General features: G+C 35.5%; 4 protein-coding genes across 4 annotated transcripts; 2 read left to right on the forward strand and 2 right to left on the reverse strand.

The window, feature by feature from the left end:
• Nucleotides 1-1,956: 1,956 nt before the first annotated feature.
• Nucleotides 1,957-4,482, reverse strand: LOC117207974 (protein takeout-like). The gene is made up of 3 exons (XM_033448727.1): nt 4,253-4,482; nt 3,376-3,616; nt 1,957-2,915 (listed from the first exon to the last, which is right to left on the reverse strand). The coding sequence occupies exons 1-3, from the start codon at nt 4,326-4,328 to the stop codon at nt 2,474-2,476; spliced, it is 759 nt and encodes a 252-aa protein (XP_033304618.1). The 5' UTR covers nt 4,329-4,482; the 3' UTR covers nt 1,957-2,473.
• A 1,293-nt stretch (nt 4,483-5,775) lies between these two features.
• LOC117207970 lies at nt 5,776-10,792 on the forward strand. The gene is made up of 5 exons (XM_033448722.1): nt 5,776-6,904; nt 7,851-8,123; nt 8,424-8,550; nt 8,825-8,983; nt 10,550-10,792. Exons 1-5 carry the CDS (start codon nt 5,813-5,815, stop codon nt 10,669-10,671), a joined length of 1,773 nt encoding a protein of 590 aa, XP_033304613.1. The 5' UTR covers nt 5,776-5,812; the 3' UTR covers nt 10,672-10,792.
• A 4,582-nt stretch (nt 10,793-15,374) lies between these two features.
• On the forward strand, nt 15,375-20,703 carry LOC117207976 (circadian clock-controlled protein-like). Its single transcript, XM_033448729.1, has 4 exons — nt 15,375-15,726; nt 19,414-19,794; nt 19,864-20,013; nt 20,442-20,703. The coding sequence occupies exons 1-4, from the start codon at nt 15,663-15,665 to the stop codon at nt 20,588-20,590; spliced, it is 744 nt and encodes a 247-aa protein (XP_033304620.1). The 5' UTR covers nt 15,375-15,662; the 3' UTR covers nt 20,591-20,703.
• Nucleotides 20,704-21,862: 1,159 nt separating this feature from the next.
• On the reverse strand, nt 21,863-27,036 carry LOC117207975. The gene is made up of 6 exons (XM_033448728.1): nt 26,537-27,036; nt 24,563-24,603; nt 22,946-23,148; nt 22,655-22,826; nt 22,436-22,585; nt 21,863-22,246 (listed from the first exon to the last, which is right to left on the reverse strand). The coding sequence occupies exons 1-6, from the start codon at nt 26,560-26,562 to the stop codon at nt 22,092-22,094; spliced, it is 747 nt and encodes a 248-aa protein (XP_033304619.1). The 5' UTR covers nt 26,563-27,036; the 3' UTR covers nt 21,863-22,091.
• Between the last annotated feature and the right edge of the window lie 705 nt (nt 27,037-27,741).

The following is a 27,741-nucleotide window of genomic DNA, read 5'->3' on the forward strand; positions in this document are numbered from 1 at the left end:
GACTTCTTTCAATCTGATAGAATAAATATATACCCAAGTCTGCAATTTATTTTCAAAAGTTCACGATCAGAAATTCATATTTCACGTATGATCCTTAATTAAATTTAATTAAATCGCGTAGATTGAGATGTTACAAAGAAATAACTTAATTTTTTACTTTACGAATCTGCCTTAAATGCATATACTTACCGCTAGAAAATGTAAGATTTTGCTTGAAAAATTGGAAGAATTTAGTTATTATATTTCTAAATACCCCACTAGTGAACACGGTCTTTTATTTAATTCATTAAATTAATTATCGATTTTCGTTAGTTTAGATAATTTAAATTATTTAGATACATTTTCAAGCAAATATCTTTGGTATAAAAATATTAAGAAAATATTAAGCAATTTTTCCTTTCAAATATCAGAAACAAAATAACGATGATTTAGTTCCTTGAATTCTTTACTTTTAACAAAGGAAAACATAGGCGTTATATGAGTAAATATTTCACGAACCTATTCCGGTTTTAATGATCCAACTAGTCGCTTAGGCACCTTGAAACTTTCGGATGTTTCACGGTGTTTGAAGAAATTCCGAAAGAACTTGTCGCTGTTGCCCAATTTGTAACTCGTAAGAAACCAAATGTCGACATCGATGCTTTGTAATACGAGATTCTTATAAATGTACATAAATACTTTAGAAATGAAAGAGCAGTTCCGCAATTGGAAATAAGGAACATTGAGAAGGATATGGAAAATCTTCATAATAATTTTTCTAAAGTTTCTAAGTGTAAGTATGTGATATAAGCGACAGATTAAAACTTGTAACAAAACGAGCAATGGTAATAATAAAAAATTACAAATTTCAACAGAAATTACAAATTATAAAATAGAAAAAAAATTACAAATTTCAAATTCGACAGAAAATTATCATAGACAAGAAGACAGGAGTATCAATTATCTATCACCAATAATTAAATTAAATGCAAACAGATCTCGTAACAATTATTCAACTGTACAATTGCGATAACGAGTACACTATATCCTGTGATATTCATGAAATTGTTTCGACCATTGTTTGGCAGTACCATCGCACATCGATTATTGAAAATGTCAAACGTATTATAAGAATTGCGAAGGTGTTTCGGAATATATGCAAACTCCCACCGGGAATCATTTACGAATGCGTTACGTTGTAGTCGGCTGAGGTACATTGGCTTGAACGTGACTATACATACTTTCGCGAAGATGAACGAAAGGCTTTTAAAGGCTATTTTCTTGCGACACCGGTACATAATTGCAAAGGAAATTACTCATTCTTGTGGACTGCTTGGAAAAATCAATATTTTGTAAACTTTATTAAATAAAATAAAAGTTTTATAAAACATTGTTTTTCTTAATTTTCTGATCTCTGAATCTTTTAAATAATTTCTTATCTCAAGCAAAGAAAACGAAGCAAATGCATTGGAACATTGCAGCAACAAAAACAGTTTTCACGCACATAATCATTCGCGCAGTTAGGATCTTTTCGGTAATACCAATGACAATGATTGACGCTGAAAGGAAACAGGATAATATAAATGTCTCGTAAATTAACAATTTTTAAAAGCAACCGATTAGCTGACCTAAAATTACATCAACAGACCCGTTGATTTCTCAGTCTTTAATTTCTTCGTAGCGTCTTTCGCAATAGTATCATTACTTCACGACAATAGTTGAGCAGCAAAGAATTACGACCCTTGATTCGTAATTCGAATCTGCTGCGGGTAAAACATTATTTAAACAAAGAGCCTTGTTCATATTTATAAAACCATGCATATGAATCTATTTAAATTCCTGAAATAACAAATATAAGTTAACTGAACTTATATTGTTATAAAATTCAATCGTAAATTAATCAAAAATATCAACATCCAAGTCTTATTTATCGTGTACTAAAATAATATTGTACACGTGTGATTGCTTTTATTTTTTGACACCATTTGAGAATCTACTGTTAATATATTTTTCAAAAACTGAAGTTTCGAAGTAAGAAAATTTATAATCTGGAAACTAGATAGTTTTATTTCCTATTTATTATAGAATTCTAATAAGAATACAAGGAATATGATATAACGATTTACTTTCGGTATAAAACTGAGCGAGGACTTTTATTAGCGCCTACAATGCTGTTCTACGATTTACACACTCGTCGTGCGGTTATCTTCGTTTAGGCTCGTGAGTTGTAGGAAACTGTAAAATTAATTATCGAATACTAATTACGTATTTTCAAATAATTAGAGAAGCGTTGAAAGAAATCTGGAAACTATCTTGAAAAAATGTTTAGAAATTTTTAAGAGAAAATAGAAATAACTGCAATTTGTAATTTTATAACAACTTCGAAAACAGTATTTAAAAACAAGATATAAAAATTTAGAAAAACTTACAAAATCAATCGATACATCGCGTTAACGCGTTTACAGGAGAGAAAAAAAATATATAATATTTTACTTCAAGGTGGCAATAATACATCCTCCGGAAACACCGAGAAAATCTTATTCGTGAAATTCGTGACCAACATGGCAACGGTCTCCTCCAATTTCGGCCTTATCTCCGTTATCACCGTGCTCCAGTTCTCGTTCAAGAAAAGATTCATGGCGGCTGAAAGCGTTTCGTCGCCGTTGAACAAATTATCTAAGCGTACAGTGGCATGGCCGATCTCAAAATCGACATAAATGTCCTCCACCTTCTGATGAATCAACCCTGTTCTCTCGTTACGATAACGTTCCAACTGTAGAGCGACAATGGCATCGATGTCTGTGAAGTTTCCGTATCCGATACCATTTCCTGTGATTGGTAGCATTATAATTCTACCATCCATGATGTAATTCGCTACCATTTCCAGTCGTGGAATGTAGAGTTCCAGGTGTACTACATTTTTGTCTAAGTCGAAGCTGGTAAAAAGATATTATTCGTAGAGTTAATCTAAATACGATCAAGATATAAGATCATTTTTTAAGAAAATGGTTTATTTTTATTATCATTACATATATATATTTATTATTATTTTTTGTTCTTTTAATTTCCTAGAGGATTAGCGACGCATGGTTCGTTAGTTTTTCATTAATCCAGGTATGATACAGTACAGGCCAAAAATACGACGAAAATTATTGCGATTAAATATTTCGGAATATACGAAATTCACCGACGAATGATCAAAGCCCGACAAATCGATATACAAGGAATTGCAAACCATTGTATTGGCAATTAAGCGATTGCGGATTTTATCAATAGGTGAAATTGACAAAATCACTTAGTTGCCAACCCAATATATTGTACGTATTTCGAGCGACGTGTGAGTTATAGAAAGGAAGAAAAATACATAGAGATATTGATTGAAATTCAAGGACATACCTGATGCTCTTAGGTACGAAGTTAGTGCCACCATAAATGGACACGTTGTTATACCTCGCGTGAATATAGATTGGCCCGGAACTTTGGTCAATTTGGATTTCTTCTAAGCGAAGCGGTTCACACGTTGGAATCCCAAGAGCTGTTATTCCATTTTTTAAATACGGTTTCAAGGAAACGACACTTTGCATTATACAATCGTCGAGGAATGGATCACTTTGATGACATATCTTCAAGAACGATGCTAAAAAGGAAGCACATTGTTTTATTTCGTTGATTCAAAATGAAAAATAAAATTCGATGTCTTATTCGTTAAATACTTCGTTCTTATCCGTTACTTGTATAAAATGTCCGAAAAAGAAACGATACGAATTATACTTTATATAAAAATTCGCATGAAACATTTCATTTTCATCGATTATAAATAAAGTAGGTGTTTTCACTTCGTTAGAAGAAAAATCCAAGTATTATGTTCGCTGTTTATTAGCCTTCGATCTCGTCCAGAATTCAAGTTAGACCTGAATTCTTTGTACAATTAGATCGCATGATTTTCTATACGATTCATCGTGAATTAAATGCTAGTGTTCCAGTTTGCAATGATAACGTCTGCATACCGGGTGTTTTAAGAATCTATCCTGACAATACGTCGTTGTGTCATATAGCAGCGAAATATTTAACAAGCAAATATTTCATTTTCATTTAAAATATTCCTATAAATTGCTTCGTCGAATAAAATTACACTGGATTAATCTTAGACAATATATAGTTTCGGTCAAATAATGTAAATATTATTTCAAATATTGCGTTTAGATAGAATGAAAAAAAAGAAGATACAGTAGAAATCGCGTAGCGACATTTACGAGAAAAATAGGGTACTCACGGATTTCTGGAACAAGTAAAGAAATCGACGAGCGACTTGTCACCAAAAGTATTAAGAAAAATCCGTAGAACCGCATTGTTGTTGTCACGACGGTGTTCGATCGCGAAATAATTTTGTGCCATCGAAAATTGCCAACGTGTTATTGATTGCCAATCCGCTGACATCGTCATTTCTATTACACCTGCAGTTCCTTTTACGGGTTACGCAATTTAATGTTCCGATATTTGTCTTGCGTCAATTTTATCGCACTTGTCATTCCTTCGTGAAGGAATTTCCTCGCAAATTAATTCATTGACTCGAGAAACTGAAAGATATTGTTTCGAATCTTCCTAACGAACGTTCCCTTGCGAGTGTTTTTAATCGGATATGAATTTTCCATCAAAATACCAAGCTTTTACACCGACTTGAAATAATAAGATACATTTTTATTTGACCATTATTTCTTTGTGATAATAACACGATTGTTACATCGGGCACGTAAAAATACCTAAATCTAACAAATTTTCATCGAGGCGTAACAAAACACACGAAAATGGATCAGCATGTTCGAATCTAAATAAAAAATCCGAAGGAAACCTTCAACGATATTTTTATAATAAAACTTAGCCTCACCTTCACCCAAAAACCAAGTTCGTCGCACCTCCCTATTTTCCCCCCACATTTTTCCCAACCTTCCCACCGAATCATCGAACAAAGCACAACTACGCTCCCCATTAAGCGTCATGTCGCAGCTACCACATACTGCGATGTACATTTAAGAACAAGCTATTACGCAACAGCGAACAACTCCGGTGGTGCGCTATTTGCGGCCATAATGTCTTCCACTTAAGGTCGGGGAAGGACCTTGCCCCCTATTACGTCGCATCGAGGGCGAAACGCGATGTTCAAGTCGCTAGAGGAAGAAAGAAAAGAAGTTGTATAGACAACTAGAAAGAACGCCTAGTTAACGAGTATCAGAAGAATCAGAGTGGTCCATGGCCCAGATCCGATGCCCTTCCACGATGCTGTATAAAACGCATCATCCACTCGCGATCGCCGCTTTTGCACGAGCACACGCCTTAGGGACAAACGTCGAACGACACTAACCAGTGATAGTAATGATCGTGAAGGATCTTGTCGACTCGACATTAGTCTTGGATTAATCGAGAACAGCCTGGAAGAAGAACGAATCATCGGTCCAGGTGCCAAAGTGTTGATGTGCGCCGCCCTCTTCTGCTTCCTTCTGGTCTTCATCGTGGTTGCCATCGTTGTTCTCTTGGTGTTTAAGCCTATCTACGTCTGGGAGATGAAAAGCGTGGAATAGAAACTTGTCCGAAGACTTCTGATTCTTCAGCAATGAGATTCTAAACGTTCAATCGTAACACTTAGAAATGTTATAATATAAAACACCTATGATACTTTGGTGCACTTCCTTTGAAGATTCTTTACTTCTGAACAGCTATTTCGAAATATTCGATCGAGATATTTCAAAAATAGTATTTAAAGATACTTAGAAGTACTCGAGCGCTAAAGAACTGAATCTACGGTAGCGAGCAAGGGTTCAAGAAATAAATACACGCGATGACGAAGGTTGTAGCTGTCATATTCCTTGCTCTGGGTCTGCTGACCCTGGCGAACTGTCAGGGGTCCTTGCTAGAGATGTCTCAACAACTGTGGACGAAGCTTTTATCAGGAGGATTCTCTAAAGCTGGCAAGCTAGATCCACTAAAGGTGCCGGTAATCAAAGTGGATCAATCCGAAGGAAATACCAGCTACAGAATAATTCTTCGGAACGTGGAGATCACTGGACTAAACGAATCCACACTGGACAGCATCCACATAGCTCGAGGCCGATTGAAATCGAACCTCAGCGAGCTAGAAGCTGGCTACGTGAGCTACAGCGACCTGAGAGATCTGGACTCCATCAGATACAGATTCCATACATTGATCAAGGAACCTAAGGAACAAAACGAAAGCTTCGAGGCTATTGTCTCTGCCACTAATCAAGAGAACAAGTTCGTGGCTAGTGCCAGGGAGCAAGAGAGTCGTTTCGAAAGACTCAGACAATACGATCCCTTCTTGATGAAGATTCAAGCGGAGAAGATGAAGGAACCAGCGACTGATCGCCCTCAGAGTAATCACAAACTGCATCGAGAATCTGGATTTCGGACTTACAGCATGGAAGACGCAAAGGTTCTCTCAAAATCGGACACCAGTCGAATTATAGAGAACTTGAGGTATCCTTCGGACGTTCAAATGATTTACGCGATGAGCGCAATCAATTCTGGTTTCAACTCGAAGAATTCTGAGCAGAAACAGGATTACGATAGATCCAGATCGGGTGCTTACGATGGTCGGAACAAAGAACACGGCAGACAGAGTTATAGAAGAGAGAATTTCGCCAGGGGAAGAACCGAGGAACGTCACGAGGATGTTGAGACTTCGGCATCGGAGAACGTGGAGAGTACGGTGACTGGTCAGAGGTTTGTTCCTGGACAGATTAGCAGAGAACAGGCGTATGACAGAGAATCGAAACGTCTAGAGGAACAACCAGGTTATATCGATATAGTTTACGCAGATGAGAACCGTAATGGCGGCGTGAGACGTTTTGGGAACGACAGAATGCAATCTAAGGGGGATGCAAGAGTGTTTGGTACGAAGGATGCTTCAAAGGTAACGAAATGATTTTACTCGTTGAGGGAACGAAGATTTTTGTAATGTTCTTTCGAAGAGGAGATGTTTGATTTGCTAATTTCGTAGAAAAGCCGATGATAACAATTTTCCTACGTGTTTCCTGTAAGTTAATCGACTCCTCTTCCTGCTTTTGATGTTGCGAGTTTCCGCTAGAAAGTAAAATAAAAAGGGATAACATTCATTTTTCTATAACTTCCTGGTATTTAATAAATAGTACGCCGCTATACTAATGCGATTAGGCAGAGAGATAGTATAACAATTCTACATTAAATAGCAGCGTTCGAAGATACGTGTGAACCTACTGTCGCAGATACGTTAATTTGAGATAGTAGATAGAATTGTAGAATTATTTTTCTTGCGATTATGTTAGGACCAACATCTTGTAAATAAGTAAAATTACCATCACGATGAAACGAATTTTTTTAATACGTTAAAAATCCAGCCAGAAATCTATGAAAACGTATAATAATTTTTTTAGAAACATTGTATGGAAATTTTTAAAAGTTGCGCGGGAAATCTTAGAAACGGTATCGAGAAACTCTCGAATGTAATTTGCAGAACATTTTAAAAAATCCTACGGAGGCATTAAAAGTTCCTAAGAAATAGAAAATTCTTAAAATGTTAAGAACAGCAAAATTTCTGAAATAAACCGCCAGACAAACTTTTAAACTCCGCGAAATCCTAAAATTTTCTTTCCGGGAAGCTGATCGAAAAAACTTTAGAAAGAGGCAATAATGCGTACCTTTGTCAGAGTCAGCATTTAATCATCAGAAAATTAGCAGGTACTCGAACCAACAATTTAACGTCAACCTCGTTATTCGTAAACACCATAATAGCAATTTACTATTATAAATAGATATTGCTGTATATATATACCTTCATCTTGTTGCTAAGCTGCGGTAAAGTAGTTAACCGATGTAAACAGGATATCCTCGAGAATAAACGGGTTATTAGTCGCAACTGTACCGAGGGAGAATCCTTGACGAAGAGGAACGACGCGGTTAAGGCGGCCATAGAGGCGAAGAGATTGGATGGTTTGTCTAGATACGCGAAAAACTATCAGGAGAAGCAAGGATACTTCGAAGAAGGGATGCAATTGGTCTATCATTATGGTGGAATGGATCGAAAGAATCCTGGGGAAGAGAAACTTGCTCAAGGGGCTAGATACAAGCGCGCTCATAGAGGCAATGATACCGATGTAAGTACGCACTATCTTCTTCTTAGTGTGCAATTGGTATCTCTACTTGTTTTAGTTATGGAGTTATTTTCCTTTTTTCTTTTTTTATTTTTTTTTTTTTTTTTGTCGTTCGTTAGAACTTGAGAAGAATTTCTCACGGATTTTCAAATCGACACGGTCACTTTTCTCCTTTCTTATTTTAAATAATTAATCTGTATTATTATTCTACCGAATTCTGTTATTCTATTTATTATTCTATTTATTATTATTCTCGGTAAGGTTTCTAATTATCTTTCAATTTCTTTTCTACCGATTTCCAAGGATGATGTTATGCACGTCATTATGAAAATCAGAATTCCCCTGCTTCGCGTGAAATCCGATTATCATCTGATGGGTAAAGTTGGCCAGGAACTAGTGAGAGGAAACGGACAGCTGAATGGCAACTTCAGTGAGTGTGTTCTTTGTGTCAAGTTTATTGGCTGCGGGAAAAAAGTGTTGGTTCTTGATTGTTACTTTCTCCTAGTGCGTAATATTTTTACTTATGATGGAAATTTTGTCGCGAAAAGAAAAGTTTTATGATAGGAAATTTATTGTTACAAAGAGAATGACAATAAGGTTAAAGATCGAGAAAGAATTAAAAGAACTATTCTAAACAGAGAAGAATAATTATAAAAGTTAGTCGATATTTTTAAAATAATATTTGTTGATTTGAACGAATGCAGCCGATGTTGTTGGCGACTTCACGATCGAATTGAAAAAAGCCAGTGGACAGGATGCGTTAATTGTTCGTGCAGCAAGAAGCAAATTGAATTCCAGGAAGCAAAATGTCTCTCTTCAAGGAATGAACGAAGAGGGACCGGTAAAGTCCATTCTAAGTCACAGTGAGTTTTTTGTGTTATTTATATATATTCTCTAATCATTGACTCTTCTAATTAAATCTGACTCACACAATATATATATTAACATGTCATACTAAATATAGTATTTCTTTGAAAGGAGATTTTAATCTTCCAAAGCGGTAAAAAGCTATGTCTAAAACAGCCACGAAAACATAACGCGTTACAAATAAAATTTCAACTCGAAGTGAATATACAGGGTGGTTGGTAACTGGTACAAGCGGAAAGGGGGTGATTCTACGCGAAAAAAGAAGTCGAAAATATAGAATAAAAATTTTTCGTTCGAGGCTTTGTTTTCGAGAAAATCGACTTTGAATTTTCGCTCGGTACGCGTGCACGTCTCGTTATAACGAATCTCACTGTAGATTTTTAAAAAAATTAAAGAAAATTAAAAAAAAAATCTTTATTCTATATTTTCGACTTCTTTTTTCGCGTAGAATCACCCCCCTTCCGCTTGTACCACCAGTTACCAACCACCCTGTATAATGCAAAAGTAGAAATAAAATTGGTCGTTAAAAAATTATTGCCACAAATTATTGATTAAAAATGATTATTAGATCAAAGATGGAGTTAATAACAATGACATATTACGTACTTGAGGAAATATTTATTTCGTCTGTAAGTGGCAAACGGTGGGAACAAAGCAATTACGGGACATTATGTAAAAGCTTTTCATTTGTCCTCGTTACGTCATAGAACCGGTATTCTTCCTTAATTAGCAGGCGACGTGAAAAACGCCGGAAAATGTGGAATTTTATAGAGAAAAGCGACGTGAATGGATTTAAAAAGTTGCGGTTGAATATCGACGATCGATGATGTATGCTGCATGTTAAAATCGTGGAACGTGGCAGGCATGCGTGTAATTACATAAAATATGAGAATCATCGAAAGAAAAACGTTTCCTTTGAAAAGAATCAACGCGAAAATACGTTCATTGGATTCTTTTTAACAATTAACAAATCTTTAAATTTCCATAAATTCACAAATTCACAAACATCTTCGCGTCTAATTATTAAAAATATCCTCATAATCTTTCGTACGTAGCCTGTGGACAATTATGCAAATTAGTAGTCTTAGAGAAAACAGATCGACATATACGTAAGAAACCTAAAGACGAATTTGTTGCACACTTTAGATATTACGATCAACACTTTAATTTAGATATTTTATATAGTTTCCCATATCAGGTGCTTTCTATGGGCTATATCATTAAATCTCCCATAAATGCATAAAAAATAGCTTGTATAAATATTCGACAAACATTTTCATAATTATTATGGATCAATTATTCCACGAAAACTAATCGATTTCACTAATTCCGTTGTCGCGATGCATTATTTCGCTCGCTATCGAAAGAAATGCACGTCCGCGCACGTTACTAGGAAACAATGGAAGAAAGTAAAAGTAGTTGGGTGTATTGACATCGATCGAGCGAAGTAAAAGTGTGTCCACTTTCAGTGGACGTCTTAATGCACCCCATGACCATCCATGCGCGACATCCAACGTATTAACTCGCTTAATCATAGATTCACGATTGACTTTCGACCATAGGTTTGATGGCTGCAGAAGCGGTAGCCGCCATGCTTGCCGATGACCTGGCTACCAAGGCCCTCAACGACAAAACGGCGGACGCGATGATTTATAGGATGTACAAAAACCTTCCGGTCAATTAAAGTGGCGTCGAGGACATTCTACCGTTCAATTGGACTTTTGCAATTCTCACAGGTTTATATCGTATAAAGTACGTTGACGCATAATGCTCAAAACAATTGTTTCAAGATGATTGCATCAAAAACAAAAAAAAAAAAAAAAGAAAATAGAAAAAGCACACACAGGTTCAAAAAGATAGCACAGGTTTAAGGAATTTCCTATGAATTTTTAACATTGAATTACCGAAAGATTTTTAGACTTCGCTTAGGCAAATATTTTCATTTCCTTCAACGTTAGGTTTCTCAAATAATCGTTTGAAATATTAATCAATAAAATGCATGCTTCTATTTATTTACTTATTTATTTGTTTCTGTTCATAGTTACAGAACCGATTAATTTATTGGTAACGTTATATTCTATTTTATCTTCTACAACGTAGCTCGTGTTTTAACGTTATATTCAAGTTTATACATATATTTATTACACACATGTTTTACATTACATACGCGTATTAGAAATACCTTACAATTTATATACCACAAGTCAATCTAGCTTAGTTTGTAGAATTTGTACTTAGACTGCTAAATCATTTGTCCCTTCGTTGCTAAAAAATAAAACTGTCAGCTCGTTCAATATGGAAACGATCCGGTACACGCGTTATCTCACGACCTTTAGCCGCAGAAACCGGAAACTCCTCTGCGTAGCCGATCACGTTCCCCGAGTTGTGTCACCGTGTGATTGCAGTGGCGCGATTTGCAAACGGGTTCCCGAACGTTACGTGCCGTTTACACCATACGCGGCACCATCGCCAAACCAGTTGGGATCCGTCGGATTTTACATAATCGCATTTGGGAAATTCAGCGAGTTGCAATAACGTTCATCGACTCGGGGAAAGTAGTTGTGAAACGTGTAGAAATTTCATAAAATCTGGAGGCTGCAGCGATTTTTCTTTACGCTTTTCGTTTTTTAATCGATCGTGCAATCTTATCGTTGCTCTGCATTTCGTAATTTTCCTTAGAATTAGATATCGATGGAAACATCGGTTTTAGTGTTATGCTGTTAGCTTTAGAATATCAATATCATTTTTAGCAGAACATTAGAATGTCGTTGCTGAGAATTATTACACGTAATTAGGGTATGGTAGGTGGTAAATAATGTTTCGACGCTTTCATTATGACGCATAGTTGAATAACGCGAAGTAATATCGATTAGCTATTGATTTTTGCAATGCTGTAAATCGAAAGAAAAGATGGCTACGTTTTTCGACCTTTTAACGCAAGAAACACTAGCGTGACGCTTGATAATATAAAGAGTAAAATACCAGTAGTATATAAAAAATTAAATTATCGTTAGAATCCTCAAAAGACGCACCGTAGCAAATTTATAAAATTTCTGAAGATCACGAATTAGTCGTTTCTCCTTAGTTTCGTAGTTTTAGCGTTAAAATGGAAATGTAATATTCAAGGACTTGGAAATGGTTTCCTTTCGAGAGAGAAGTAATTGCATTAGAACGTGGCACGCGTTATACGTGTTAAATTTTTTCAAACTTTTCTTCTCTTTTTGATCGCTGGTCAAAACCGTGTCGACCATTGGTCGACCATAGCAATTATGCGTTATACGGAGATGTAGATCGTTAGATCGTTAGGTATTTGAACAATGGAACACGAACGATGTAAAAAAGAATGAATTAAATGTAACGCGTACCAAGACAGTGGCCCCTGCATTTATTGATCGCACAACGATTTAACTTAGATTGTGCAATATACAGCTAAGAGCTATTTTCCAGGATGGAAGGGTTAATACCATTAATATAGATAATATTTATATAGAGAATATGCTATAAAGTTAGAACTGAATTATGGAAAATGGTTACACCGTTATGTATAATAACGATAATAATGATAAAGTAAAGGAAATGTAGAATTTATATCACGAAATAGAAATATATACTCTTAACAAAATGCATATAATAATTGTAGAAATAATTCATGCATAAGAATACATAAATGTACTAATATTATAGTATATATGTATACACATATTGATATGTAAGAATCTTCTAACGTATTGGAGATTTAAGATGTGAAATAAAAAGATTTATCTAGGCAATAAGTTTAATATGTTTTTCACAGCCTGTAAATTGTTCGTTACAATCTATTTCTATCTGTCAGTCTGCTGATTTTATTTTATGCCAGACATAAAACTATATTTTTTAAAATAATAATTTCTCCTTCGAACAACGTTACATATTGGCGAAGGAAATTTATTACCAAGGGAATAAACACATCGTTAAAATAATGTCAAATTTCTACGATATATTTTCGATAGAACGGATGAAAAAAATAGTTAGGAAACTTTCAACGCCGAAGGATTCCATCGCGTCTGAAAAAGAAGGAAATTCTGTTTCAACAATCCGAAACACAGAAGGTTTACGTCACTTCACGATTAGCATTAACAGAAAAAGATAATTAATAGTTTTACGTCTGGAACTTTCTGCAAAACATCGCATAAAGTGATTCACGATATTTCTGACCTAAATGTGGCAAGGGTTTGCGTGCCAACTATTGCAAAAGCTTAGGAAAGCACTCGAAATTTTTCCATCGTTTCACACCCAACGATAACATCTTTCTCGAACAATCGTTTGCTCGAACTATTATCTTTTATCCTACTCTTTCGAAATTACGAATTATTACACGAAATATTAGGCGGAATTTGCGACAAGGACGCAATGATTGTTAGATTAACGACGAATCATTGCAAGGAGAATTATTATCGCGATTCTTGGCCAGTTGCGAGAGAAATTATTGCGATGAGAGGATGCCGCTAAAGGAAACCGTAATTGACGGAAGAAATTACTTGATGCAAAAAACATTCAAATTAGAATTCCGGTGTTTGATGGATTATAATTTAGTGAGAATTTTACTTGCTATTATTTTATCCATTTTATTCTATCAGAGGATTGTTATCAGAGAATTTTTCTTTCCAATCACTTTATGATTACCTACATTTATTTATGGACAAACGTATTTGTTTATAGATAGCAGAAATTAATTTTTAAACATACAGAATACGTTCTTTATAACTAGACAAATCAGTATTTTTATAAACAGAGTATAATTTCTTAAATTTCCCTTACAGAAAAGGATTAAGTTTCTTATATTTTCAATTTTTTCAGCTATGTCCCACTTATTTTAACAAAATTTACACAAACTGGCTTACAGTAAACACTCTTTTGTGCTATGAATATCAATTAAAAATATCTGTCAAGTCGGTATGTTTCTTCTCTCTACGAATATATTATAAACGTATATCGCCTGCTTACTATATATTACTTACTATATACTTAGCATGTTTTACAGAGGTAAATTATTAACCGAGAGTAATTCGACGATTTTTAGCGCGAGACATTACTACTTTCTACAGTCGATTCGACTGTATTATCGTAAGCATGATATTATATAAATGTAAAATCGATTACTTTGGAATTTATAGCCTAAACATGACAAGTCTTTTAAATAATTAATGAGTTTTACTTTCCAAAAGTTGACCACAGGGAAGCTTGTGACAATTGTGCAACGTGCGTTAATCATATAATTCATTCTCGACGTACCAATTAATTTTTTCATTCGCTATTGAATCTTTCAACAATGGTAGATCGAAATTAAAATCTATCATTAAACGATTAACCCTGATTAATTCAAATCACAAACAAAATCCTTTTAGTTACACATTCAATTCAATATATAAATATTTGATTTACGGAGTTACTCGGCAATTGTGTTCATTATGCTATTTCCAAAAATTATTTGCAATTTTTTGATTATAAGGAACCTTGATAAGATCAATCGATCAATCGATTCGGTATAATACGTTAAAAATTCGCTCGAGCACTCTGCTCGCGAGAACATTCTTCGAACACCCTCACCAAAGTCTAACTGCACGAATTTCAATGGCCCGACTTTTATTTTCTTTGCACGTATCTGACATAATAGCCAATTACAAATGCAAATGCATGCAACGAAGGAAAATAACATCGACAAAGCGCAGATTATCCAATTAGCTTGAATCCATATTATTTTTTTAACATACAATGCGATACGATAAACTTGAGAACGGAAGTTGCTTTTTATTTACATAAAGATAAAATTGAATTGACAAAATTGAATTCAATATTAGGGTTATATCGTTAACGATTGATTTTATTTATCAGAGATATTGTACGAAATTTACTCTTCTAAGAAAGACTAGAGAGAAGTAGAAGATAACACTCGCCATGTTTTTAGCACGGGATTAAAAACTAGAAGCTTGCCATTACGGTCTCGCAAATTACGATATTACGGTAATAGAAACATAGGAAAGGGACCAAGTAAATAAAAAGGAACAGGAATGCCTAAATACCAAAAACTCTGCCAGAACAATTAATAATAATAAATAAAATTAATTAATGATAATAAATGGTAGTATACAATCTGAAGGAAAGATAAAGATATTCAAAATATTTTATTAAACGGATATAGTAAACATTCATATCTACTATTCTGACGAACAGAAGTGGAAAGAAAATACTAAAAAATTCACCGCTGAAAGAATAAACAAAACAAGACCTAGATTAACACTGAATATACTTTATCGAGTAAAAATAGAGAAACAAAAATAGAGAAGAAGAAAATATACAGGGTATCGAGCGAAAACAATGAAAAATCCCACGTTACCTCGTCGTTACCTTCTGCGTCTAATCCTGACCTACCTTCGCGCGATTCCGCGTAGAAGCACCGCGAATTCTATCAAATGGAATACGGTGTGCATGGCTACGGCCCTGACTGAGTTAAAAGAAGGCATTCTACCGTGATAAATTCACCATTACGGCGAGTGGGGCGGCATACAGTCGGAGAAAGTGGCGTTAGTTGATATATACCCAGGCAACGCGGGCCATCGCACGCATTTTCAATATCGCTCTCGCTAATTTCAATCGGTGGAGATAAATCACGTCCTCCTGACACCGGCCAGCGACAGGATGACGTTGTTGATCGGATTGTTCCTGATTGCCAGCTGGACCGGAGCTGCCTTTTCCGAACTACGTGAGTACCATTTTCATCTTCGCGCCTCTGAATCCTGTTACGGACTTGAAGTAACATTTGCATCTGGTTTTGTTCAAACGTCGTTGTATCTTGGGAAACGATGACATGTTTCATCCACTGGATGTTCTAAGGAGCATTTTGTGCATATTATGAACGTTCTATACAGTTTCGCATCTTCGAATTTCGCACAGATGGATAAAAAACCGCGGTTTGGTAATTACTAATGCAACGTAATAGACGCTACTTGATTCCAAACGTCGCGATACTTCGTAGCTGTTACTTGAAAGATGTTTAACACAACTTGCATCCAAGAAGAACGTTTGCCATGTCGTGGCTGAGTAAACTGAAACGTCAATGATACCTTTACTACGTTGATCTGATCTTTCTCAGTGTTGAAACGTTGATACGGGCACGCGATTATCCACGACTCGTGTATAGAAACGTTTCAAGGACGATATTAATGAAAATTGATTCCTAATATGGTAACTATTGTCATGGTTCGACTTCGTTATTGATAGGTATTTACGTACATAATAAAATTAACTTCTCATAGTTTGAGGATTTTCTGGGAATCTTACAAGAATATCAAGCATTTTGAGAAATAAAATAATTTAAGATTGTTCGTCTTTAGGAGAATATCCTGCTTAGAGTAGTTTATGTCGCAACACGAAATACGTAGTTTAATAAAGTAGTCAAGTAGTATGGTTAAAGTACTTCAAGTATTTTTGTACCACTTTTATTTTACAAGTATATTGTCAGTTTAAATGTTATAAACGTAAGTACATATTTTACAAAGCCTTTTGGTAAATCTGTCTTTAGTTTAATTACTACGGATCTAAAGTGTAAAACTTATAAGACAAAATTTCTTCTACCAACAGTGTTAAAACGTTCCTGAAAAAGTTACCCCACTAAATCCTTTTTATTTACGATGTAACGTAGCTAAATTCTTATTGCTTCGATAAAATGAAGAAAAAAAAAAACAATAAGATACGTACGACGTTTGGGAAAAAAGATGGAACGAGCGAGATGCGATATTTAAAAAATTTATCGTTCGAAGAACTTTCGATGTTGTGTAGCTATAACTTGACACCTGTAAACATCTGTTAAAGGTGCGTCGTGTAAAATGACGTTGCGTGACGTAACGAACGTGTTGGACGGTTCTGGTTTTCGACGTGAATGTAATCGACCGTGACGAAAGAAATTGCTCAAAGAACAAAATCAAACTTTGTTCTTCGAATGTCTTTTACTTTCGAGCGTATATGAATTTTGTTGCTCGATAAAAATAGAAAACGTTGGCGAAACAAGGAAGCAACGTAGCGGATATCCAAACGAAACGCGAAAAATTTCCTACAGGGGGAAGGTTGAAAATAATGTCATCAAAATATTCCAAAATATTAAATTATTTTACATACGAAATCTCAGACGATCCTTATTCGACATTTTATAGAAAATAAAAATAAAAAGATAAGAAGGGAGCTAAATGTTAAAATATAAGAAAATAGAAACAAAAGGCAAAATATAATATTTTCATAAAATACTTTTTCTACCAAGCATTAAAATACTTTCGCAAAGTCACTGTACATATTTCTCAAATTTTGTCGTACGAATCTCTCGAGTTGTAATCACGCGCAATAGGGTGGGATACGCATGAAGGAACGGTAATTCTACTGTTAAACCAACCCTTAGCCCCAATCAACGTTATTGTCACCTCGTTTCACTCTCAACTTCATGCTTCGAGTTTTACGATGGAACTCTTTTTATCGGTCGTTTAGAAATTCGGGTCGAACGGACCGGCTGCAGGTTGTAAGGACATTCTCGAAGAACGATCAATCGTCCACAACGGTCCGCTCTTTCTAGCTATGGGCGATCTATCAATCAGTAACAACGCGGCGCCGCGCCTATCCCGTTGATCCCCTGTATCGATCGATCCTTTCTCGAACGCGTGTGTTTTCTTCTCTCCTGCCTTCGGACTCTTCAGCATTGAGAATTCGCCTTTACGGTCGTAGAAAGAGCATGGACGCTCGCCAACGTAATTTCACTTTCTACAGAACGTCTATTTACTTTCGATTTTAAGCCTGGCCTGCAGCAACTGGCAAAAAGACGCTCACCGTGACTCTTTGGTCATCAACCATCGTTGATCGTTCAGTCGCCCAAGGTTTGCACGTTGTTCGTAAACTCTTCACGCAGTACGTTGCATATATTGTTCGTACAGTGGTGGACAAAAGGAAATTTATAGAATAAAAAGTATAAAAAGACGCGATCATTCTGTAAAATCGATTTATATCTGGTGGTGGACAAAAGGAAATTTGTAGAATAAAAATTATAAAAAGACGCGATCATTTTGCAAAATCGATTTATATCTGGTGGTGGACAAAAGGAAATTTGTAGAATAAGAAATATAAAAAGACGCGATCATTTTGCAAAATCGATTTATATCTGGTGGTGGACGAAAGGAAATTTGTAGAATAAAAATTATAAAAAGACGCGATCATTTTGCAAAATCGATTTATATCTGGTGGTGGACGAAAGGAAATTTGTAGAATAAAAATTATAAAAAGACGCGATCATTTTGCAAAATCGATTTATGTCTGCTGGTGGACAAAAGAAAATTTGTAGAATGAGAAATATAAAAAGACGCGATCATTTTGCAACGCCGATTTACATCTGGTAGAAGCAATTATTTCTAATCTCTCTCTTTTTGTTTGTTACGTTTAATAATAGACGACTATTATCGGTATGGTAAAAAGTTTATGGGAAATATCACGGAAACTGAAATAATAGATGAAAAATAATTACATAGATACTGAACTGTTTAATAATGTATGTATATTATTTATTGTAGCGAGGCTTAAAGTCTAATGCGATTTTCGTTTACATAGGTGCACGTTAAGCAGAATTTCGTTTGCCTTTTTAACGTGTTACTTATAACAATGTTCGCAGTGTTTCCGATTAATCGTTCAATGAGTGAGGTTAATCGAATTCGTCTTGGATATTAAAATAAGCGTTTGCGTTGGTTAGCTGGTAGGAAAGTAGGTCATTTAAATTGCTTAAGCTGCGTCCAGCTAAAATAATTATAGGTTCTACAAACACGCGAGTCGTTGCTTTTCACCGATTGGAATGTCAGGACCCCTTTCGCAACGTAAAAGGAAGTTTTGCTATGTCACGCCGGTTAGACGCATTCTTCTGCAAACGTTTTCATATTGCATCTAAAGAAATTGTTAATTAAACGTTTTATATGATGAACGCACATCATTTGAATTCCTAAGTAATAATATAAAACAAACATTTTCTTACTTCGCTATCCATGTTCACAAATATTTAATTTCCAAGAAAGAAGAGATCTTTAGCAGATTCCCTTACGTAATTCGAATATTTTTCATAACGAAACAAATGACATATTTTTGTAAACAAATTTCTTACACATTTCATAAATTATCTGATTGTCCTATTCAACGAAAAATGATAAAATCGTTAAGGAGAAGCACATAATTTATAACTTGTCAATTTGCTATTATTATCAACTGCCAAATTATCGTCTACGAAAAGACTTGGATGCCCTGTAACAGCGTCCATATTTTAAAAATCCAGATTCTTTCGTTCAGAAACCTTCCATCGATATCATCTATTGCGAAGAAACGTTTCACTTTTCGTCGTGGCCAAAATTACACTATTACATCTGCTTTGCAGCACCTGGTGTGCAGTCTTGTCCACGAGCGCTCGACCTGCCGCAATACGACAGATGCGTGGTGCAGCAATTGAACGCTATAACGCCGTACCTGGCCAAGGGAATCCCGTCTTTGAAGTTGCCAGCCTTAGATCCTCTATTCCTACCATCGTTAACGGTGGATAGAAACCTGGATTCGCTGAAGATCAAGGCGAACATGAGCCAGATTCGCGTGTACGGCGCAACGAATTTCGTTATTAGCGATTTGAAGGCCAATCCGAATGATCTGTCGGTTCGTCTCAAAGTTCAGCTGCCCCATGTCCATGTGAACGGAGATTACGATGTACAAGGAAGATTGCTGTTACTTCCATTGAATGGAGCTGGCAGTTTCAAAGGAAACTTCAGTGAGTATCTGAATCTAAGTATCTAAATATTTCCGCCTCTCGTACTATCGAATTGATTTATTGCTACAGCTAGCACGGAAGCGCAAGTAACCGCTCAAGGCAAAGAAGTCACCGATAAGAACGGAATACAAAGGATCGAGATCGATAAGCTGGTGACAAAGATTCGCGTAGGAGACGGAAACATCAGACTAAAAGCACCCCCTAGTCACACTGTAGCTGGTAACTATCTGCTTAATCTGTAACTTAACTTTCGTCTCGAATCGAAAAACGAAGGGAAGGTGAGCTTAATTCGTTAAAAGAGATTAATTCGCTAGGCAATTTCATTCTTTTAAAAAATCGTCTACCGCTGTAATACCAAATCTGTTCATATTTCTTAAAGATAATTTGAATGATCGCTTAAACGAAAATACAAATACAAAAGCCAATTGTGAATTCTGCATAAATTTCCCGTTAAACAGACATAATAACATTCTTCCTAACAATCGAAATTCAATAGTATGAAATACTTCCTTTTCTTTGGCTCGATAACTTTAAATCTGCTCCGGCAACCACAATCTGCGAGGCTTTTGTTCAACTTCCCCTTCGTTCTTCGATCTTCCCTCATTCCCTTCTTTTTCTCACCTTTCGCTGCAATTTCGTCTTTTCAGCTGACGCAGCGGCCACCTTTTTCAACTCGAATCCACGCTTAGTCCTGGATATCGCCAGCCCGATTATCGAGGACACAGCCGCGACTGTTAGCAGAGCATTGGCCGCCAGAGCATTAGGGGCTCTCACAAAAGAGGAATTACTTCCCTAGTCCACGTTCGCTACGTTAGGCGATCCCATAAGTAATGGTAGAGTGCGTTTAACGCGTCTCCTGTCTCGTCGACTATGAACAATCCAATAATTCATATTCACCGAAATATGAATATTATTCAACTCGAAATTATCTATTTCAAATGATACACGTTTGGCAAATTAAATTATCAATTGTATTTAATACATGCGAAAGGTGTTGTAAAATGTCAAATGCTTGGTGTCAGATTATGTCAAGTAGCAAGCATTTGTATTTTGCAAGGTATTGTAATTTTATACTTGAACGCATTTGCACATTTTCTTTGTTAATAATCTTATAAATATTTGAAAGCATATTCACTGAGCAAAGTTATTTGTCCAGATGTAACTTAAATACTAGAGTTTCTTTTTTCTAATAATAATCTTTCCGATATTATAAATATTAGCACGCATATACTGCATAATTTCTTAAGTCCTATAAACGTTTCTTTCTGGTTTAATGAACATTTTTGCAACGTTCTGGAATATCACGAACAAAATTGTCGATTTCGATATGGAAAATCAGGTCCGACAGGAAACGTGAAAAACAGAGAATTTTTTAAATTGTAAGTACGTACTTAGATCGTTTTTATACTGCATATTAGATATAGCTTGATGTGATTAACTATAGCAAGTAACGAATGGTAGTTTGTTGTCGTCATAGCCTAGATCGAAAATAGCATTTTTAAACAACCAAAAAGGAGAAAGATATTTTTAATTTTGAACATTATACTTTAAATAACTGAATATACGTTATTTTTGTTATTGTAAAATCTTAATTAATTCGTCGTTATTTGTTATAAAATACGATTACAATGAAACAACATAGAATCTGTTTGTATATACTATAAATGTGTACTTTCATATAGATATCGAATATTATACGCTTGTTATTAATTTTCAGGTGTAATTGTTAAAGCAAATTATTTTGCGATCTTTTGATAAAATTTTATTATTCATGGGGCAAAATGTTTCGTTACAATTGGACATTCCTTTGTACATTTGAAATTATTCGCCTACTTTTGTACAAATCGTTTGACATATTAAAACGTAATTACACAATTTCATAACTTCATTGTAAAATCATTTGTTGCAACTACGTATCTTGTTGACGCATTTTCTGTCTGGTTTCTTGTTTGTCGTTCGTTGATCGAAAACTTTTGTAATAAGCCTAATAAGTGTTATAATAAATCCTAAGCTGAATATACCTTACCTTGATTTTACAGTAACATTTAATAATAAATTTTAAAAGCACGCCTAAATGCTTTTCCAAATGTTATATATTTATTTTATTTTCCAATTATTCGTTGATAATTCTTTAACAAGATAATACTGTCGAAATGCGTTCTTTTATTCGTTTATAAGATATACGACGTATGCAAATGTATGCCCGTATGAATATACATTGACAATAAGAGATAACAAAAGTAGCTGTACAAATTTTTACAAGATTATCGAAACCGAATCTTAACGATTTAAACAGTTTAATCGTCCGGAAATAGTTCTTTGTAGGTGAAAGTCTTTGTGATTTTATTGGTCACGTCCGTGAAAAGTGTTGCCAGCGATGTTTCCAGCACCGGTGTGATTTCGTCCAGAAATAGAGCGTTGTTGTTGTTTAACAACTCGTGGGTGGTAGCGGCTGATCGAACGAAAAATGCGATTAACACCTCGAAAACGTATTAATGCAATTCATAATTCACGATCGAATAATAATTATTCACCGTTACGAGGATCTGAGAAATAATTAGGATACTACAAAAGCAATTAAGAAAAATTACCAATGTAGTTTACTGATGGGAATATATAGTTAAGCTAACAATTGGCTTACCAAGAACAGTATCGCCGCCAAACAAATTACTGAGATTTAAATGTGCCTTGCCGATTTTGATCTTCATCTTCATCTTCTCAAAATTAAGGTAGACGTCGTTATCTCTGTGCACTTTGCGTGCTCGTAGGACGACGTCCGAATCGTAATTGGCTTTGGAATAAAAATCAATCAAATCAACGGTAGATAGAATTTAGAAATGAAATAAAGAAATTTAATTACTGAAAGATCCAGTGATATCACCCTGCCCTGTCAATTTCAGCAAAAGCAGCCTTGCGTCGATCTGGTACTTCCCTTGAAAGCTCAACTTATCGAAATTCACCTTGAAGGTGAAGACTACGTTCTCTACGTCAGCTTTAAGGTCCCGGATATTGAACGAAGATGGACCAAACACCTAATTTTCGATTATTAATGTAAAAAAAAAGAACAAATTATAACAAAGAAAAGAAAAGAGAGGATCAAGCAAGTAACATCGATCTATGCAAATGATCGCGTTCCGTTCTACAAATTTACCCGCAAATCCGTGAGATTGACGTCGAGCCTCGCTCCGACTGGTCCTCGAGACAGATGAATTTGTTTGAGGTTTAGGGGTTCGATGGCTGGTGCACCGAGTTCTGGTATCCCAACTGATAATTTATCACGAAGCTGATCGATGGACCTGGTGATGCATTTGTTGATATCTGGATCGCTCTTCTTGCACGGCTTTATGTAAGACGCTGAAATTGAACGATTGCTCAAGCTGGATTAATTGTTGACGCGTTGAAATCGTCTCGTGCGATTCGAACGGTCAAAGTAATACGGAGAAATGTATCGCGCAATTTTGTACAAATGCGTATTTTGGTCGAAGAAGTTGAAAGGTTGACTAAGTTAGGCAATTAGAAATCAAGAATCAAAGATTAAGAATTGGAGATCTGGAATTAAAAATCAGAAATGAAGAAGGAATCATTATGGATCACTTGGAACAGGAATTGACAATGTCGTTTTAGCGAAAATTGTGTTACTTTGTGCACGAGATTGGAATCTGCATAATATTTGCTATTTTGCTAGCGTGATTATTAACAATTAGATCATGCGCGTTTAAGCAAATTTAAATTCTTAGGGATACAAAGAAAAATAGAACCTGCATTGTGATTTGTTTGATTCATCATTGATGGAAATAGAAAATATAAGATTGCCTCGTCAATACGATTCCACTTATTTATCACGTTATATCAACTGTATCGTTCTAAATTCTAATTTTATTATTCAGATCAATTTCACGTTACTTGTTCTATGAAAAGGAATAATACAAGGAAATATTTATTATCTTCGATCTCTTTAACAATTTCAAAGTCCAATACGTACAAATGATAAAAAAGTTACTACACTTATAACAAGGATTGCCAATTCATATAGCTAACGTTTTTAAATAAAAAGTGTAAGGTTTTATTCCACAATATCTATTTGTATCTACTTAATTACGAAATCCACTATACAACGCAAGAAGATCTTCGTTCCGTCGCTTGTTCAATATCACCTTTAACTATTATTTTCGTTATTGTCTTCGGCGTATCTTCTACTACGAAATTCTATCTTCTATTTCACCCAATTTACTACGGAAATATCGTTTTTCGTTAAAGGTTCAAGGGGATGAATTCTTAATCGAGAGAGATCGTCGAAACGAACCAAATCGGCGATCTTGTTTCTTGTTGTTAATCGAGTTCAATGTCGTAGATGCAGTCCTGTTTTAAAAAACCGAAAGCGGCACGATAGATGTCGAAACGCGTTTAAAATGCACGCTACATGTGTACTCACTTCTGTCTTTCATGGAGAGCCACTACTGAAATTTTGCAATCGATCCTTAATACCTATCAACACATTCTCGAGAAGATCTCGTTGGCATTAAGCAAGACACAAAAATTAGGATAAGGACTGGTGAAAGGAGATTAATTCCTTTGAAACTCGCGGATGACCGATCGTTCGATGCGCGATTTGTGCGAAATTTCCTTTTACTTGGAACAGTGATTCGAAGTGAATATAATTTCTTAGTAGAGATCGTTTCGGAACTTTCCTTTTAATTTTAATTTTTAGGATTTTTCTATTTTCAATTTTGCAATCCTTCGTTTCTGATTTTGTTATGGAAATACTCACGCAAAACAGCAAAGACTGCGGAGAACAGAGTCGCTGTTAAGCTGAAAAAATAGAAAAATATTAATTGCTATTTTATTGCATCGTAAAGTACATCTCTAGTTTCATTCCATGTTTTTGTAACAAAAGACTATAGAATCCCGGTACTTTACCTTTATCGATCTAATTTTCTTCGTTTAAGCGAGAAGTACGAATGGTGCTTTATTTAGGGCAAAGATATCGAAAGAGAAGAAAAAGTAGCGTAAAAGGTGATTATTTTATATTATACAAATTGTTTGACTTTTAAACGAATATAGCTATATATATATGGTTTTATTTATTAATATAACCTAACCTAAAATAAAACTAACCTTAAATAACTAGCCTTAACTAACCTAACCTTAAATAAAACCATCTTTATATATTTTTTATTTAAGACTTCTTCATAAATAAACTACGAACTACGAACTATTGAATTAACTTGTCACATTTATTTACATCGAACTTGAATAAAGGACTCTATCGAATCAGAGATTAGCTCGTAAATCGTAAGTGTACGCTTCATGAAGAAACTGTATGCTGGTAAGATTCTTTAAACGAACGATGCCAAGGTTGTCTTATATACCTTGCACAAAGACGCCTTAAACACATCTGTAATTACTATGATTAACGAAACATTGTATTTCAACTATACAATTCAAAATAATTTGCTATAGTAATGTATCAGATATTTTCGTAAGTAATCGTCTGAAAACACGTCAGTTACAAACATTTATTTGAAAGATAATCCATCAACTGGAAAGCGTGTAGTACATCATTAAATGATCGATTGAAACAGAAAGGGAATAGCTGCTGCTTGGCTTGAACCGAGACTAGTATTGCATCACTGTGTAGCATTTCCAAACCACAACATACTCGACCCGCGGTTTGTGTAACTTTATGTCTTCCGCGTTTTACGATCTTGCAAATTTTCGTCGAGAGTTAGTCATTAAAGAAACATTTCTTATGTCCACAACTTTTTACTTTTAAACTTTCCACGGTTTCTCATGCACTTTATCACGCGTAATGTACATGTTTCTATCGTTTCACGACATCGATAAATTCAGAAGATCAAAGCTAGAAGACACGAATAAATAATTATTTGTTTGATTTGATGAAAAATATCACATCCATCTAACTCGCACGAAGAAAACGTAACACCTCGAAATGTTAAGAAATATCCTTAGCTGCTTGTAAAATAAAATCGAGAATAAAATCAGTCTGCACGAGTATTTGATAAATGACGACCACTTTTTTCGCGCTATGATTATCGTCCGGATCAAGTTCAATATATAATTACGAATCTACATTAATTTCAATAAAATTTTGCCTTGTGGGTTTGAAATTCTACTTATATAAGTCGTCTATTTCCCCAAGTGCTCGCAAAGTGTCGCCTCGTTCATAAAATTTTCCAGTACATCGATGCGAATATTTCCCTTTTTAAACAAATAAAATATTTATATAATATATATTTATAAAATAAAGAATATCATGGTAGATTTCGAACATTCCTTTATAAATGTTTCCACTTTGATATCTCAACGTTCGAATCTATCAACAAGATCCTCATATTCTTCGATAACTATAGTACGATACAATAATATAATCTTCAAGCTTTCAAAGACACCCCGTTAAGAGTACGCACTTATCTCCCCTAACCGCACATTCGCAAACTCTCACTGAACACATATTTCACTGGAAACTTTTACTCACGATCGGCTAATAAAATTAAAAAAATTAAAATCAAGAAAATAGAGAAGAAATAACGCGCCCATCGACCCTCGATCGTGTAATACGATAATACAACCGTAACAATTGCGACGTAACACAAGCAGCCAAAATTCCCTTTAACCGGTTAAACGCGATTACAGTTAAAGATCGATCCTTAATGGCTTAAGTTAATTTTGAATCCGTAACCGAAAGAAACTAAGAAGGAGAAAGAAGACAAATTGGTCGTACCAAAGGCGCACAAGAAGAGCGTACATCACGGCCGGTCAGCAGGTTCTCTGGCGTCTAACCGATCGAAAGACGGGGATGATATGTAAAGCCACGATCCCCGGACAGGACTGCAGGGATTGCCTTATCGCATTAAGCATGCTGATTACCTCGTGCCACTTGTCGGTCATTGGTCCAGCCCCGTGGCTCGCGCCACACCGATGCTAACTTCTGGAGAACGGTGTTGCACACCGTCGAATCGCCTGTTGCCTCCATCCATCCGTCTTTCTTCGCGATTTTCACGACTCGCTCGATGCTCGAGTTCTATCTCTTTAACGCGTTCGCTGTCGCGGCTTTCCAGAACTTTCTCGTTCGCCGCTACCGAACAAGCGGGCTGCGCACTCGACTTTCCTGTTTGGCGGAACGCGGCAACTATCGCGACGAACGGGTTGCCACTAGTTGTTTATCCGCGTTTCCTAATTTTGCTTCCTTCGAATTTGAAAACCGCGCCGCAGTGAACACGTTGGAGCAGTTTAGAGGAAGATTAAAAGTTCAAAGAGTTAGGTAGGTGGTGGTTACGGTAGAAGGGTGGAGAGTCAAGGGGCGGTGGATCGTTCGGACAAGACGATTCTCTTGACGAAACATTATTTCGCCAGATTTTCGTATTTTAATAATTCGTATTTTATTTGTTACTTGGTATTTTAATAATCAAAGGAGATTTAGAATTCTCGAGGGAAATTAGGGCAGAGTGAAAATGGGAGACTTTTAGGGCAGGCACGTTTCAAGTGTTTCAACGGTTTACGGTTCGTGCGGTTGGGATGATTTTCGGGTTTTAATAGCCAAAGGCGGATTTGGAATTTTTGAAGGATGGCTAGGCATAGATAATTTCAAGAGAATGAAGAGTTTTCCATTCTCCATTCTCCATTCAGGAGAACGGAGTTTTTAAGTGTAGATAGTTTGGAGCGTTTGAGAGACGAAAAAATTGAAACGTTTTGGGAGATTTGAAGTAAAAGAACATCGAGGAAAGATATTAAATTAAGAAACGTAGAAATTAGCAGCTCGAAACCTTCGTAGAAGGAGAAGTTGAAATTGAGAGAATTTACGGAATTCTTAAGGTTCTGTGATCGTAGTTTGTTTGTCTCCTCTTGGAAAGGGTTGTTCATGCTTGTAATTGAAAATGGTACTAAAAACACGTGTAAATAAAAAAAAATTATATTCCATATGGGGTA

Source organism: Bombus bifarius, unplaced genomic scaffold, assembly GCF_011952205.1.
Source record: "Bombus bifarius isolate JDL3187 unplaced genomic scaffold, Bbif_JDL3187 scf7180000008047, whole genome shotgun sequence".
Taxonomy (NCBI): domain Eukaryota; kingdom Metazoa; phylum Arthropoda; class Insecta; order Hymenoptera; family Apidae; genus Bombus; species Bombus bifarius.

What these genes read in the sequence shown, in the direction of transcription:
- LOC117207974 (XM_033448727.1), bottom strand. Translation starts at nt 4,328, where the DNA reads ATGCGGTTCTACGGATTTTTCTTAATACTTTTGGTGACAAGTCGCTCG. An exon ending in TTTACTTGTTCCAGAAATCC is followed by an intron (nt 3,617 to 4,252) that starts GTGAGTACCCTA and finishes CTTCCTTTTTAG; the next exon opens with CATCGTTCTTGAAGATATGT. An exon ending in TTCGTACCTAAGAGCATCAG is followed by an intron (nt 2,916 to 3,375) that starts GTATGTCCTTGA and finishes TCTTTTTACCAG; the next exon opens with CTTCGACTTAGACAAAAATG.
- LOC117207970 (XM_033448722.1), top strand. Translation starts at nt 5,813, where the DNA reads ATGACGAAGGTTGTAGCTGTCATATTCCTTGCTCTGGGTCTGCTGACC. An exon ending in GTACGAAGGATGCTTCAAAG is followed by an intron (nt 6,905 to 7,850) that starts GTAACGAAATGA and finishes CGATGTAAACAG; the next exon opens with GATATCCTCGAGAATAAACG. An exon ending in ATAGAGGCAATGATACCGAT is followed by an intron (nt 8,124 to 8,423) that starts GTAAGTACGCAC and finishes CCGATTTCCAAG; the next exon opens with GATGATGTTATGCACGTCAT.
- LOC117207976 (XM_033448729.1), top strand. Translation starts at nt 15,663, where the DNA reads ATGACGTTGTTGATCGGATTGTTCCTGATTGCCAGCTGGACCGGAGCT. An exon ending in CAGTTTCAAAGGAAACTTCA is followed by an intron (nt 19,795 to 19,863) that starts GTGAGTATCTGA and finishes TTATTGCTACAG; the next exon opens with CTAGCACGGAAGCGCAAGTA. An exon ending in CCCTAGTCACACTGTAGCTG is followed by an intron (nt 20,014 to 20,441) that starts GTAACTATCTGC and finishes TCGTCTTTTCAG; the next exon opens with CTGACGCAGCGGCCACCTTT.
- LOC117207975 (XM_033448728.1), bottom strand. Translation starts at nt 26,562, where the DNA reads ATGTACGCTCTTCTTGTGCGCCTTTG. An exon ending in TGATATCACTGGATCTTTCA is followed by an intron (nt 22,586 to 22,654) that starts GTAATTAAATTT and finishes TTTATTCCAAAG; the next exon opens with CCAATTACGATTCGGACGTC. An exon ending in TGGCGGCGATACTGTTCTTG is followed by an intron (nt 22,247 to 22,435) that starts GTAAGCCAATTG and finishes TCGTTCGATCAG; the next exon opens with CCGCTACCACCCACGAGTTG.